This window comes from Maylandia zebra, linkage group LG14, assembly GCF_041146795.1.
Source record: "Maylandia zebra isolate NMK-2024a linkage group LG14, Mzebra_GT3a, whole genome shotgun sequence".
Taxonomy (NCBI): domain Eukaryota; kingdom Metazoa; phylum Chordata; class Actinopteri; order Cichliformes; family Cichlidae; genus Maylandia; species Maylandia zebra.
This window is the reverse complement of record NC_135180.1, coordinates 6,097,501-6,113,160: the sequence shown is the minus strand read 5'-3', so window position 1 is coordinate 6,113,160 and position 15,660 is coordinate 6,097,501. Positions and strand designations below refer to the sequence as shown.

The 15,660-nt window shown below is 41.1% G+C and overlaps 1 protein-coding gene across 3 annotated transcripts in view; it reads right to left on the bottom strand.

The window, feature by feature from the left end:
• LOC101469380 (unconventional myosin-Ic) overlaps nucleotides 1-15,660 on the bottom strand; it is a 62,608-nt gene that overhangs the window by 26,332 nt on the left and 20,616 nt on the right. The window contains exon 1 of one of the 3 annotated variants that reach the window (XM_024805095.2): nucleotides 4,333-4,513. The exons of the other annotated variants lie outside the window; for them this stretch is intronic. Coding sequence (XP_024660863.1) covers nucleotides 4,333-4,350 — 18 coding nt within the window. The 5' untranslated portion in view covers nucleotides 4,351-4,513. Of the gene's footprint in view, nucleotides 1-4,332; nucleotides 4,514-15,660 lie in introns of those variants that run through there. 3 annotated transcript variants of the gene reach the window in all.

Genomic DNA, 15,660 nt, shown 5'->3' with positions numbered 1-15,660 from the left:
TCCACAGTGGCAACACCTTCCAAATAAGCGAGTGGTGTAAAGACGTGTTTGTGTCTTTACATTGAATGGATGCACCTTTCTAACCAAGCTTGCTGGTATTATCTGACAGGACAAAGCTCCACCCTGTTGTCCCAATATGGTCACTTCAGGCTTAAATACAAACCAATAAGCTAATGTAGCTGCAAAAGGCATGATAAGGAAACAAATGGGTAAAACCATATTGGCTACACCCATCTTTTATATACAGTCTATGATGTGTGTGGACTGTCATAAACAAAACAAACAAAAAAAATTCTGGATGACTCAATTAAAAGGAACCTTCCACTGTTTGAGTAACGCAGGTGTCGAACAGAATGGCCAAATCCAAGCAGCAGAGGCCCAGATCCACACTTCTTTGGTAACAATTCAGGGTCAAATTCATAAGCCTACATTCCCATAATGCACTCAAATGGCCTCTTTCATTCAAAATTAATACTTTAATACATTTGGAAACAGTGTTTTGTCAAGCTGAGATGAGTAAACTGGACTACTTGAGTAGGTTTCAGTGGAGCAACCCCTTAAAGATTTGAATTAAGACAAAATGTAAAGTTTTCATTTTGCAAGAACATGCCTTATTTCTTATATTAGATGACATCACTTACATGCAAAAATAGCTTTTACATGTAAAACAGAATAACTACACCATTCCTCACCGACACGTGTTAAAGGTATGCGTGTGATGTCTTTCTAATGTTTTTCATTCACAGAGCTACTAAACAAATCAGGATCAAAACACTTAAGCCAAATGGAGTCGAATATTTTCACATGCAAAAGATTCAGGTTAAATATGCAAAAAGAAGAAAGGGATAATAGAGGAGTGTAGCCGTCACTTCTGTTAGAGTAAAAAAACATCCGACTTGTGTTTTACATGATTTGTCGAAAGTTCTACAATGACAACCAAATGAGTGAGGCTCGGTGTGGTTCTGATGGAGTTTGCTACACACAGTTTATTTTGCCCTTTCCTACATTTTTACAGTATGAATCAGCTTTCTGGCACACATAGCCCATCTGTCCTTATCTGCTCTGCACTTGCTGCTGGAAACACGAGGGGCATGAAGTGAAGAAGTACTCATTCACCTTTGTGTCAAAGGTGGTCGTGGATGTTGCTCTTGTTAAATCCTAGCAAGCCGTAATGATGCCATATACAACATCAGTGGCCAGGCAAGTTTTTTGGGATAACTGGCAGAGTACCGTCACAGTATCAACCAGACCAATGAGCCAGCTTGTAGGTAAAATAAGAGACGGAAAGGGATGGGACTAACTGAACTTTCAAAATAAGAGCGAGAGGACTTTCCACTGCACTAGCCAACAGATCGTAAGAATGAAATTAAAACACAGGTACATTTTTCAGGCTTATTCTTTCACTGTAATTTGAAGATGTGGATATAAACCAAGGGGAGGTGAGGTAGACCCTGTGTCAACACAAGCCTGTGCAGGTAAAACTCAAAACAACATTTCCCCACTGCTCACCTGTAAAGGCTCCAAGCTTATTAAAGTTTTGATTGCTATCACCATGGTGACGCCTGCAGGCTTGTCAGGGCTCTTTTTTAAATTTCCATTTAAGAGACAGTGAGTGAGATCAGAGAGCAGTCAGACAGGTGTAGCAGGCTAGTGACAGTCTACTGCAGGTTGCTAAAATGAAGCTGCCCACCTGATGATATGTGGGCCAAAGCACAAGTCCAGAGCATTTTTTTCTTTGCTACTCTGCATAACACTTTCTGTCATACTCATGTCACATCTTCCAAACCCATTACTATTAGCTCCAGTTATGGCTTTCCACAGCTCTCCATGACCTTTGATCTTTCCGGAGCAGGCAGAGACCCAGTGTAAGGACAACATTTTCCACTTAATTCTCTATTTTCTACCATTTTGTGACCAAGTTACAAACTTATTCCTGTGTAGGCTGCAGTACTGCTGTGCAGCACTGCTAAAAAATTAAAGTTGAAGTTTGTGTTTCATGTAGAGTTAAAGAAAGCATATGTTCTCATGTCATATCCAAAGAAGAAACTCAAATACCCAAAACTAATTACACAAGACCTCTCACATTAATTCATTTGGGTTCCTGATTCTTCCTCTGTAAATTAAACTAGGCACATACGGTCCTCTCCTGCTTGGAGGTTAACCCTGAAACTCTGCATATCAACTTTAACCTCCTAAGACCCGAACTCTTCCATGGCATGCATTTTTAATTTATCTTTGATATTTGGGCTGATTGGGACCTAATGAATGTAAAAATAAAGAATTACCAGATTTTTTTTTTTTTACCTAATTTTTGTTTCTAAGAAAAATGAGAGCCACATATGAGCATATTTGTTTAAAATTTCGATAGAACAATAGCAGTATAATGTCCTCGTAAGTGGATATCAGGCCCTTGTAGAGCAAAATTGAGTATTTTGGTCTAAATAACCCAAAATGTCCACATGGTCATGATTTACAACCCATCGGTCAGTCAGTGTATGACAATGAGGTAATTCTAACTTACTATATTACAGCGATCCTCCATTGAGAAACAGCTCAGGTTTTAAGCCATTAGATTTGCAATTCAGAATCTTTCTGAAGCAAGTGAGACCAGTCCTACATAAACCATTTCTTGAACTAAGATCAGATGCACTGCAGGCAACAATGATTGGAATCTCTGAGTGCATTGCACTATCCTGACATCTAATTGTACACACGGTGCTATAACAGAGAAGGCTGGAGAAATGCACAAATCTTTATAGAGGTACAGCAGTTCCCTTAAAAACTTAGTGTCAGCTCATTCTATAACTCAGAGAAGATCCACCACATTGTACAGACAAGGTACTTCAGCCTCATTCATTAACATGTTACCTCATAGTTTCAATGAAGCAAAAGAATGCCACCCGGCCACACAACACCACCATGCGAGAGCCTCGCCCTGGGGCAGTGCAAACACACAAACAATGCTAAGGACACACCTTTACCGATATCAAATAGACCTGACGTGGATATGACAAATACAGAGTTGAGATGTGAGAGGATGCAGATCAACGAGGAGAAACAGAGAGAGCATGAAGTCTGCAAAAGAACTGTCCTACCTCATTGCTGAGGGATTTCGCTCTCACCTGTGTCCTTCAAGTTCACACTAGGGCTGCCACGATTTGTCGACTAGTCACGATTACGTCGATTATCAAAATCGTCGACGACTGATTTAATAGTCGACGCGTCGTTTGAAGCTTTGTAAGATCACAAAAGACGCAGGAATAAGTGGCAGGATTTAAGAGTGTAATAACGGACTGAAACAGAAGATGGCAGCATTGCATGTACAAGGATGTCAGCTACCGTTAAACCCCGAAGAAGAAGAAGAAGAAGCAGCTGTGTCCCAGAATTCATAGCGCGGCCCAGCGCAGTTTCCAACAATGGCGGCAGCTAGTTAGTTTTAATGTTACTCTTATTATTCTTTCTGGGTCACAAAATAAACGTTTAACATATTTTCAGGCGAGAATGTAGCTGTGTAAACCTCAAATATCTGCTCAGTTTATCAGGACACCACATATTTTCAAAAGCGCTCCGACGTTTTCGGAGACATCTGTTACCCACTAGCTCGTTAGCGAGCCGGGGGCTAGGCTCACTAGCGCTGTGAGAACACCGGACTCCCCACAAATCGTCTTTCGCTACTCAGGTTAAACATATATGAGTCACTTAGATAACTTAAAATGTTATTGTTTGGCTTTTTTTAGTATTTTATTTGTTCCTGAGTAAATCAGTTTGTCTGAGATTAAAGTTATAGTTTTTACACAGCTGAATAAACGTCAAGCAGACAACTGATTATCAGAAGTGTGAGATGCTCCAGAATATACTCCAGTGTCCTGTTATATTTTAGATAGCAAGGAGTTTATTAAACTTCACCGAAACAATCTGCAAATTTCATTAAAATTTAATAAACTATCATCTTGTCTTTATTTTTAGTTAGCACAGACCTTAAACACTTAAAGCTGTAAGCTAATGATAGTTATATAAGAGCAGATGCTGCTGGTGCAATAAGCTGTAGTTTTACGTCCAATGGATGATGATCTGATTAGTCGACTAATCGCAAAAATAATCGGTGACTAGTCGACTATCAAAATAATCGTTTGTGGCAGCCCTAGTTCACACTATTACCCAAGCCAAAGCTAGTCCCCAAAAACTTCCACACTAACTTCATCTGACCACAATGAAATCTAACAGCCTTTAATGCAGATCTACATGTCAAAACATCGCCACTTCTCAGGCAAGAAAAAACAAAACAAAACATTTTCAGAGAACTTTTTTCAGGATGAAGGATGTGTCCCTTACCAGAGGTCTGTACTTCATTGCTCCTGCACTGCTCTCGACTGGTTGTGGACAGGGTGTCCCCCCCCTCCGCAATCCTTTTTCTCACCACTCCAATACGAATGTGGGCTCCAGCGCCGCGTCACAACCACTATTTAGCTGAGAGTTTGTTTTTAGAAGCTCTCCCCTCCATTCTGAGAGCCAGCTGCCATAGCTTCTCCTCTTACTGCTGCTCGCACACGCTTGACGCACACCTCATTCTGTCCTCTCTCACTCGCCACTCATTTGTACACTTTTCTTCTCCCCCCTCCCCTTCAGAAGAAACAGTCTCTGTGCTGGGTGACACACAACACCCCACATTTGCTCCCTCTCTATGTACTTTTTTGTCCCGGTCACTTTCTCTGTAATCCACTACATACTATTACTTGTTTGGTCTTTCTCCATTAAAAACAAAAGAGCCCACACACACACACACACACACACACACACACACACACACACACACACACACACACACACACACACACACACACACACACACACACACACACACACACACACACACACACACACACACACACACACACACACACACACCTGGCCCGAACCACCCCTGGAGAGAAAAAAGGATCCGAAAGGAAAAATGTGTCCTGCTGCCAAATGGGTAAGAAGTGTTTGTGTGCATCAGAGCAAAATACTGTAAACTCTTTAGTAGTAACTGCCCATAAATAATTATCTAGTTGAGCTTCCTATTCCTTCCCCCTCCTCCCGTCTTTTCTCATCCTTCACTTCCTGCTGTCCTCCACTCTCAGATTTACAGGCCGGAATGGAAACCAGACAGACTGCCAGAAATATGGCTCCTGACCCCCACTGCATCAAGCTGACACACACACACACACACACACACACACACACACACACACACACACACACACACACACACACACACACACACACACACACTTACCATCATTAGCCCAATGTCATTATAGGCTGGGTGATTACTTCAGACCAGAGCTGTGTGTTTGTGTAGGTGTGTGTGTGTATACACACATACACACACCTACAGATCAAAGGCCTCAGCAGTTTAATGCATCTGCTTGTTAACACTAACAACAACTGACACGTTACAAGCAGCAGGCGTGTGTTGCTGAGAACAAGTTTCCACTGCACTCACTGGACTCAGAAACGAATACTGGACAGTTTGAAGGTCAAAAAAGATGTGAGTTTTCAATTACAGCCTAACAGATACAGAATTTTTGAGGCCGATACTGATTTTCCCAAAGTAAAAAAATCCCTGTTTGTATATACATTTATGTCCCCACAGTATGTTAGAGTTATAACGTAAAGAAAAAAAATGATGGCGGTCCTAATGACTCTCCAACACAGTCGGCTCAGCTGTATGCTCCTCTGCTGCACACAGTGCTGAAGAACCGAGGTCTGCAATCTGTTATTTAAAAAAAAACAATTACATGTTTGCAGAACAAATCCCTTGACACATATTTTATATATATATATATATTAGGGGTGCAACGATATTCGTATCGATATTGAACCGTTCGATACAGTGCTTTCGGTTCAGTACGCATATGTATCGAACAATACAACATTTGTAATTTATTTTATCAACTTTCCTTCTGACGATGCTGTCTGTGTTGAGCGCTCAGTGAATCTGCGTTCGACTACTCCGCCTAGGCTGCACTGTCGAGCGCAGATCCACTGAGCGCTCCACACAGACAACATAGTCAGAAGGAAGAGCGCAGGGCAAGCTAGCAAGACAGAAGTTAAGCTCTCCTTGCAACATGGCACATTGAACCTCCCCCACCCTCATTCAGATCTGGCGTTTGGAATTATTTTGGTTTTCATGTGACGTATGACCCTGAAGGTAAGCGCGTCATGGACTAAAGTAAAACAGTATGTTGGATGTGCCACGCAATGCTCAATTACATGGGTGGGAGCTAGTGTGTTAGCGCAGTTAGCTCGTTAACGTGTTGGCCGTCCAGCCCCATGCACGGGGCTATCAGGGCTAGCTCGTTAACGGAGATTTGCCGTAGGGCTGCTCGATTATGGCAAAAATGATAATCACGATTATTTTCACTGAAATTGAGATCTCGATTATTTGACAATATTTATTTAACCCTTTAAGACCTACTATAGAACCAAGTCCGCCAGAGCTTTTTTTTTTTTTTTTACATGTTGTAGTGCCATTTATGGGAGCATTTCAAGTTGCTATACAACTGTTATAGCCCATATTTTAATAATATGTATGCATTAAGTCCATAGTAACTACATTAATTGCAAAAAAGTGCAATAAACTACAAAAAAAAATTTTAAATCGTTTTTGTTTGTTTTTTTACATATATTACTTGGAGAAATTTAAGAGGTTTATCCCTCAAAACTTTAAATACAAAAAAGTTGCAAAAAATAGTTTACAACAACAGGAAATTTATTTTGAGTGTGTTCATAGTTTTATTTTGGAGATACACCAATTTTTATATATTGCAGGAAAAACAAAAAAACAATCCTATGATGCAAATTTGCAAAGAAAACAGCAGGTGCATCAAAATAAACTATTTCCAGCAGTGCAATTCGAGTTCCAAGCATCCCAGAAACTATTCAGAAAAGTCAAACATGACCAGTATAGGCTTTTAAGGCATCGAATTTCCCAGAGGAACCCACCCGAGGGATTAATAAAGTTCTATCTTATCTTATCTTATCTTACAAGTAAAAAACTACATTTCCGCGAAAATGACGTCACTTCCGGTTTCGGACAGGAAATGGCGGACATGTGATAGTTCGCGCTGACATCTGTTTCACTGTGGGAAGTGTTACGAACAGCTGATCGGATCAGCGAAGCGTGTTTCTGGAATATTATGTTTTTGTTCCTGCAAGCGCTTTTTATGCAATTTTTGCAAAGCTTTATGTGGAAGGAAACCGTGACCGAGGACAAGCTGATGGCATCAGATGTAAGTACAACTCCTCCGGTTTATTGCGCTAGCTTACACAGTCCAGGTTCTACAGGGATTTAAAAATAGTTACACAAAACGGAGCGTGCTGCTCTGACCGGCTTTAAAGGGTTAACAATGACTTTAAAAAATAATATAAAATTGTGTGCAACACCACTGAAGTTTTTTTTTTTTTTTACCTCTCTTTTCAACCAACAGCAGTCACTCTCCTCTCCAAATAACTTCTGCTTAGCTTTCCGAGCTTCCCTCGGGTCCTCTTAATCTGCGGTCTCCAACCTCTTTTGCGCCACGGACGGTTTATGCCCGACAATATTTTTACGGACCGGCCTTTAAGGTGTCGCGGATAAACGAGGGAGGGGCTAATAATCGGCTCAGTCATTTTTAATGATCGTTGAAAGCCCAGATCGTAATCGTGATTAAAATTCGATTAATTGAGCAGCCCTAATTTGCCGTGTTGTGACGTTAAGGTCATTTTAACGAGGTTAACCTGAAAGCACTAGTGGGAACACAACGAATATGACTGCACATTTACGCCGACATGATTCTCCTTTTGGGGACCTGATATGTTTAATATGCTGCTGAGAATATAGCCCAGAAGAAGCGGATAGTATAGCTTTTATTTTGGAAAGAGACATTTCTCTGTAATAAACTCTCTTTTCCAAAGATGAGTGATTCCTCAATCAGATACAGGGCTCGCAATATCGCTAGCCCGACGTCCTGGGGCTAGCGATTTTTTCAGTCGGGCTACCAAAATCTATCTCTGCCCTGCCCGTCGGCCTATCGTAGGAAGGAAAAATATACGTCAATGCTTTTGCATTCTTTCAGAAATGTAGCTGGGTAATTATGTCATTGGCATCGGTGAGCCACTGTCAATATGTGACATATTGCAATCGCGTTTGAATTTGCGCTTGTTTTTTTGCTTTCACTTTGCAATCGCGCTAACTGTGTATAGAGAGCGACAGCACTGATCTGTGAGTGATGATAATTTGCGCACCAATTCCTCTGACATCGTCTTATTAATTGTTAGCTTACTATGCAAACATGACAAGTGAAATCTCCCGCAGCTTAAACATGTGAGATGTTTAAGACATGTTGATCGCGCAGAGAATCGCTGAGCTTATGTGAGTGCGTGTGTAAAAGCAGCAGGATTTATATTTGACTACGATGACCTGGATGACTGAGAACCTTCACAGACAGATATATATTTTAGTTCTGCTGAGCCAAATAAGACAGGTCAGGGTGAAGAAGTGACAGCCAAAGAAAAGCTTACCGCAAAACGGAAAAGTTATGACAAATCAGACTATAAGGCAAAAAGAAAGTGCAGCTTTATGGTTTCATGGACAAAAGAATTTCTGTGGCTGCAATATGACGAGCTAAATAACCAGGGGTGCACATAAGTGGTCCGCAGGTGCGCATTCGCTGTCAAAATAAAAAACACGCACAAGGGTTAGGGTTAAATTTAAAAACTGTACTTTTGAGTTAAAATATATATTTATAATTTTAATAAATGACAAATTAAAAAGGCATGAACATTTTTTTTGTATCGAAAAAATATTGAACCGTGACACCAAAGTATCGAACCGAACCGTGAATTTTGTGTATCGTTGCACCCCTAATAAAAAAAAAAAAAAAAAATAAAAAAAAATATATATATATATATATATATATATATATATATATATATATATATATATATATATTTATTTATTTATTTTAGTGCTGTCAAAATTATCGCGTTAATTGTTAAGATCAACGCGAAATGTTTAATGCATTAAAAAAATTTAACGCTGATTTTGTTTTTTTATTAATTTCCTGTAATCTAAGACCTTTAAATTCATGAGCACCTCTGGAGGAGGGGGCAACAGTGTGCTATGCTGGCGTTTGGCCTGACAGAAATGATTAGAAGAAGAAGAAGAAGTGACACCATGCTACTATCTAGCTAACACTAGCTAACACACGCAAGCATGGACGAGGGCGGACTTTTGGGTGGAAAGTTTCTCTTTAAGAAGTTGCCTGATGGCTTGTTGGACAAAACGAGAGTAAGATGCACAATTTGCAACGCTGAATTCAAGTACCACAGAAGCAGTTCATCACTGGCGTATCACCTGAGAGCAAAACACCCAACTGAATCCACCTCTACGGGACCTCGCCAGTCTACGCTTCAGGAGTATGGTGCTTGTGGACGAATAACAAAAAATGTGAGAGAAAAGGTAACCAATTCCTTGGTTGTTTGGATAGCTAAAAACTGCCGACCAGTTAGCATAGTAGAAGATGATGGACTGAGAGAAGTCATTCGTGCTGCATCAGGAGATGAGTGTTACAATCTGCCCTCGAGAGGAACCATTGTGTCGAGACTGCACACTTTGTATGGGGACCAGAGGGCTCAGCAGTCCAGCAAGCTTGTGCAAGTAAGGAATGTCGCTCTCACCGGAGACCACTGGACTTCGGTGAACAACGATAATTACTTAAAATATAAAGAATAAAAAAATGTAATTGGAGCCAGGCTATTAATAAAGTAATTGAGATTAATCGCAATTAATAACAGAAAATTGTGAGATTAGTTAGTTAATTTTTTTTAATCTATTGACAGCACTAATATATAAAATGTGTATGTATATATATATATATATATATATATATATATATATATATATATATATATATATATATATATATATATATATATAGAAATAAAAAACTGTTAAGTGATTGGTAGCGTGAGGGGTCTAACCAGCACGTCTTATCAAAGAGTACTCCAGTGATAAAAGTAGAAAAAACAGAATACTTCTTGCATATACTTGCTGTCTTTCAGACCGCCCTCTACTGGTCACCTCCATTTAATTTACATTCAACTAGTAGGTTCTCTGCAAATGCAGGCTTTAAACAAATGCTTAGGTAGTAGTGTCTGTGTCAGAAATTACACAATGCCCACTTCATCTGATGCCTCTCTCACTCTCCCCCTCCCTCTTGCTTCATTGCCAGTATAATCAAAGCCTGTACTGCAGGAATCTGAGTAATGTTTTCCAGACGTGGTCCTTCGCTCTCTTACTAGTGTAAGAACACAGCGGACAGTCGGCAGGACACAGGCACCGATGTGACAGAAGATGCCAAATATCTGGATGGATTTACTCATCTTACTCCTAAGCTCTAATGTTTGTGGTTCACATTTTCTTTTGGCAAGTGCTGGGAGAGTAGAGGTGTGCGCCTCTGCTTGTGTGTGTGTGCTTCTGCAGGCTCATGCTGAGGCAGCATATTTAGAAGGAGCTGGAAGGAGGAGGGGCTGTATCTCACCACCAGTGTCTTGCTCAGCTGTCACACATTTAACTCTTCACCATCCAAACCATTTTCCCCACTTCACTTGAAGTTCTAGTTAAGTGGACCCTGCATGGCCCGGCGGAGGATTCGTAAACACCAAAAGCCGGGGACAAAAATATGCACTTCACAGAATGTTATCAGTGCAGCAGATGGGACGTACTGCCTGACAATAGCATCCTGCTCTCACTACATCACCACCATATCCAGGCTGTCCTTTATGGCTCTGGAGCTATAAATGATGTGGTATAAAAGCACTATGAAGAACATAAAGCCATGGAGACAATACAAACAGTGTGTTATACCTGCTATTGGGCTACTCAGTTACAGCCTCTGTGCCCATCACAACTGTAATTGCCACCAGCATATAGCATAAGGCCATCATTTGATATTTTTTTACTTTACAGCACTGTAGTCATACCGTCCAGCTCTCATGTCACCGGTTACAGTTAATCATTACAGGGTTATTCAATAAAAGCATGTATTTATCTGTGGGGATTTTCTTTCTTATTGCTAGGGGAATATTGCACATGGTGTTGTTTAGACCGAAAGAGTTTAAAAACAACTGAAATCCCACCGACTGCTTTCAGGGAAATGCGTGTGAGCTCGACTCCGTGGGAAACCAGAAATGGGAACTTGACTTTCCCCTCAATTACCCTCTCTCTCTCACCCACCCCCCAATCAAATTCTTTTCCCTCTCTCACTTCCTCTTCAAAGTTTGAGACAAGGAACATCCAAGAATACATTGGGAAGATGGCCCCAACTGACCGAGTGCTCAGTGAATACCTCAGGCAGCAGAAACCCAAGAAAGAGGAGGGAGACGAGGAACCATCATGGAAGGACAGGCCCCTGCACGGTATGTACCACCGGCAGATAGAGGAGGTGGCTGATATCCAGAAATCCTACCAGTGGCTGGACAAAGCTGGACTGAAAGACAGCACAGAGGCACTAATCATGGCAGCACAAGAACAAGCTCTGACCACAAGATCCATAGAGGCTGGGGTCTATCACACCAGGCAAGACCCCAGGTGCAGGCTGTGTAAAGATGCCCCAGAGACAATCCAGCACATAACAGCAGGGTGCAAGATGCTAGCAGGCAAGGCATACATGGAACGCCATAACCAAGTGGCCGGCATAGTGTACAGGAACATCTGTGCTGAGTACAACCTGGAAGTCCCGAGGTCAAAATGGGAGATGCCCCCAAGGGTGGTGGAGAATGACCGAGCTAAGATCCTGTGGGACTTCCAGATACAGACGGACAAAATGGTGGTGGCTAACCAACCGGACATAGTGGTGGTAGACAAACAGAAGAAGGCGGCCGTAGTGATCGATGTAGCGGTTCCGAATGACAGCAATATCAGGAAGAAGGAACACGAGAAGCTGGAGAAATACCAAGGGCTCAGAGAAGAGCTCAAGAGGATGTGGAGGGTGAAGGTAACGGTGGTCCCCGTGGTAATCGGAGCACTAGGTGCGGTGACTCCTAAGCTAGGCGAGTGGCTCCAGCAGATCCCGGGAACAACATCGGAAATCTCTGTCCAGAAGAGCGCAGTCCTGGGAACAGCTAAGATACTGCGCAGGACCCTCAAGCTCCCAGGCCTCTGGTAGAGGACCCGAGCTTGAAGGATAAACCGCCCGCAGGGGCGTGCTGGGTGATATATATATATATATATATATATATATATATATATATATATATATATATATATATATATATATATGCCAAATATGCACACTGTGTTCAGCCAATCATAAGCCTAATCATGTTTTGATGCTAGATAATATAAAAGGAGAAATATGGTGAAGAGAAAGTGATAATTAAACCAAGATAACTTCTACAGTTTTTAATCTGATTATGGCTCTTATTCCACGTCAGTGCAGTGTGAAAGCCTCTGCAGCATTTTGCAGGAAGTTATGGTCACACTAGTTTCTGTCCCCTCCTGCCTCAGTCTGTTGTTGCCACTGTGTATGTGTGTGAAAAGGAGAGGTATGGAGCTGATGACAGCTGGCCAAGTTCCAATACAAGGTTTCCAAAAAAAAGTATTAATATCTCTTTAAAAAAAAAAAAAAAAAAAAGACATTGCAGATGGACAAAGTTGTCATTTCTGTCTGGAAACCTCAAGTTCAAAATTTGGGGCATCTTGTTCATTTGAAGGCAGATTGCATGAATCGGAAATGGACTTCACCGAGCTGAGGACACTGCACACATAAAGTAGTGCCCTGGTAATCATAAGATAGCCGTGGCCCACGCCTGGCTATCTGGCTTTATCATCCATTTGTCTTGTATTGTCACCATAATTAAGTCAGCAATATACTGTATTAAAAAGAATTGAAGATAGTGTTTAGTGGGGTTATAAATGATAAGTATAAACTGACTTCATTACAGTTTGTCTTCATTTTACAATCAGAGCTTCCCCCGTCTTGGAGATTAGAAAGAATGCAGGTTTAAGGCTCTTCCAGAGGCTGTGTCCATCTTTTATATACAGTCAATGGCTATAGCAGACCAACATTATTTTTTTAGTACAAATGTAACACTTGCTCTCATGTAATTTTACATAAAGACAACTTCATTGAACTCCACAGAGTAAAGCTGTGGACTGGAAGCAACGTGACATCCAGAGACCATAGAAAATGAATGACACTCCACAGATTCAAGCATCTATCACACACAATCACACTTCATTTGTTTATTTAAAGCTTGCCTGTGGAGTTTTGGCCAGTGTTTCTTGCGTTTTACGTTGTTTGCATAGTGCACATAAAGGATGCAGATGGTGTGCAAGCAAGCACGCATCCTGCTGTCTAAGAATCTAAAGTCGTTGTGAATAACAAACCAAGAAGTGTTTTGACATACAGTAAATATAACTGAGCACTTCAAATCTGTAGTATCAGCTTCGGTGAGATCATAATGATTGTCACAGTTTTAAGATTCCTCCCAAGCTTTCAGGATCATTTCTTTATCAGCGCCCCACCGTTGCATCATGATGAGCACACCCTTGATGAAAGGGTTGCATAGTTCAATTTCAGCCTGTGCTCTAAAAGTTTCATCATAATGACACATCTCAGGCATTGAACATGTTGATATATATTACGTGACTAGATCAGCAAAACAGCTTGGGATTGGCCCTTGCTGTTAAATAGCACCATAAACCAAAACCAGCTTTAGTGCCAGAAAGATTAGACTGGGCCTGAACGATAAGGGTTACGAAACAGACCATTAAAGCTTGAACTGAGACAAGATAAAGAAATAAAACAAATGGATGCGACTGAAACACGCACTCTACATTAATGTTCTTTTATATGTACAATCCGTATGCCCTTATAAATTCCCCACTCATGTCCATTATAATTACCTCCAGATTTAAATTACATGTAAGGAAGCGCTGTCAGTGTAAGTACTGATGAAAAAGTAGGGAAGAGAATTATCATTACTAAAGCCAAGTGTAAAGACGTGTTATTTCAGTGCATCCTCGGCGTTAAAAATCACCGCGCACACAGAGCAAGTCCATTCACTGGCTCCTTCTGTGGACTGTAGCTTTCAGTCGGGCCTGGTTTTCCTCCACAAGTTCTTCCAACATAACAAAGCTGTTCGTGTAATCAGTGCTAATACAAGTCATCACAATAGTTTGAACAATAAATATTGCATGAACTCTTGGACTTCCTTTGCTGTGGAGTGAATAGGAGTGTGAGTCAAAAGCCAGAGGAGGATCAGACCCTGGTTTACTGGCTACAAATCATAAAGAAAATCTAAAGCTGCTCCCTGTGCTCCATTGGACCATTAAATTCCTGCTTCAAGTCTCTGTAAATCTGTGTGTTGCTGCCCAACCAAGACATCAATACTAACAAGATCCTAACATTAGACAGTCATTCCACTACCCTCTCATGCTCTCAACATTTCACTTTCTCTCTTTCACTCTCTCTCCTTCATACTTCCTCCCACTTCTCATAAACCTTCTTCATACGTCATATTCTATTTACACTTTCTATTCTGAATAATGATGTAAAATCATCAGCCTTTGAGGCAATTTTAACACCAACATTTATTATTCTTCCCATTTCTCATATAATATAAATAGCAGGTCAACAGCACAAACAGCCTGTATGTCCCTTTAGATACTCAGTTAAGAAATATATGCTGTGGATGGATTTCCTCACTTTCTCTCATACAGTTAGAACGATGGATGGATTATATTAAACACGGAAAAAGTTTCAAATAATAACTTCAAGTGATCACAGAGCAAAACTTCAACCTGCACTAAACCCTCTCTTTCAGACTTTTTTTTTTCAGTTCTATTTCAGTTCTATGATGCCACAGAGGAAATTTCTCTAATAAGGTCATCTCAGACCTTATCTCGAGAAATACAACTATAATTCTTTATTCCAGCTCCATAAGATGGAGGGATGGTAGTGAGGGACCCAGGGCTAGTAAAGGAGACAAGAGAACAAGCAGAGTAAGACACACAAAATAAAGAAAAAAAAGGAGAGAAAAAATAAATGGCAGTGCTGGGCGGCCCTGATGTCAGAGTGAAAGAATGCAGGCCAAGTGGGCGGCAAACAAGAGTCGGGAAACGGAGAGGAGAGGGCATATATGAGAGAGAGAGAGAGAGAGAGAGAGAGAGAGAGAGAGAGAGAGAGCGAGCGAGAGAGACAGGAAGTTGGTGACAGATGGTGAAAGTGTTGTACTAAAGAGGAATTAAGACATTAAACTACTGTGTGTGTGTGTGTGTGTGTGTGTGTGTGTGTGTGTGTGTGTGTGTGTGTGTGTGTGTTTTCTGACATAACCGGTGGTCTGTCAGTTTATGGTGGCCTAACACGATATTAACACAAGGGGGAATCCCAGGGTTCAGATACACTCAGACACTTCCTGTTTCTCTCGCTCTGCCACCTACTTAATGTGACTCTCTCACTGGCCTGACTCCTCCGGGTTAAGTGAATCACCACAGTGGGTGTGTTGGTGTGTGTGTGTGTCCATGTGCACTAGACCATAGCACAGCATAAGTGTGATGTTGCCAGTAAGATCAGGTGTGAAACCACGTGACAAAAGATGAGCCGCATGCTTCAAATTAGGTTTATAAAAACT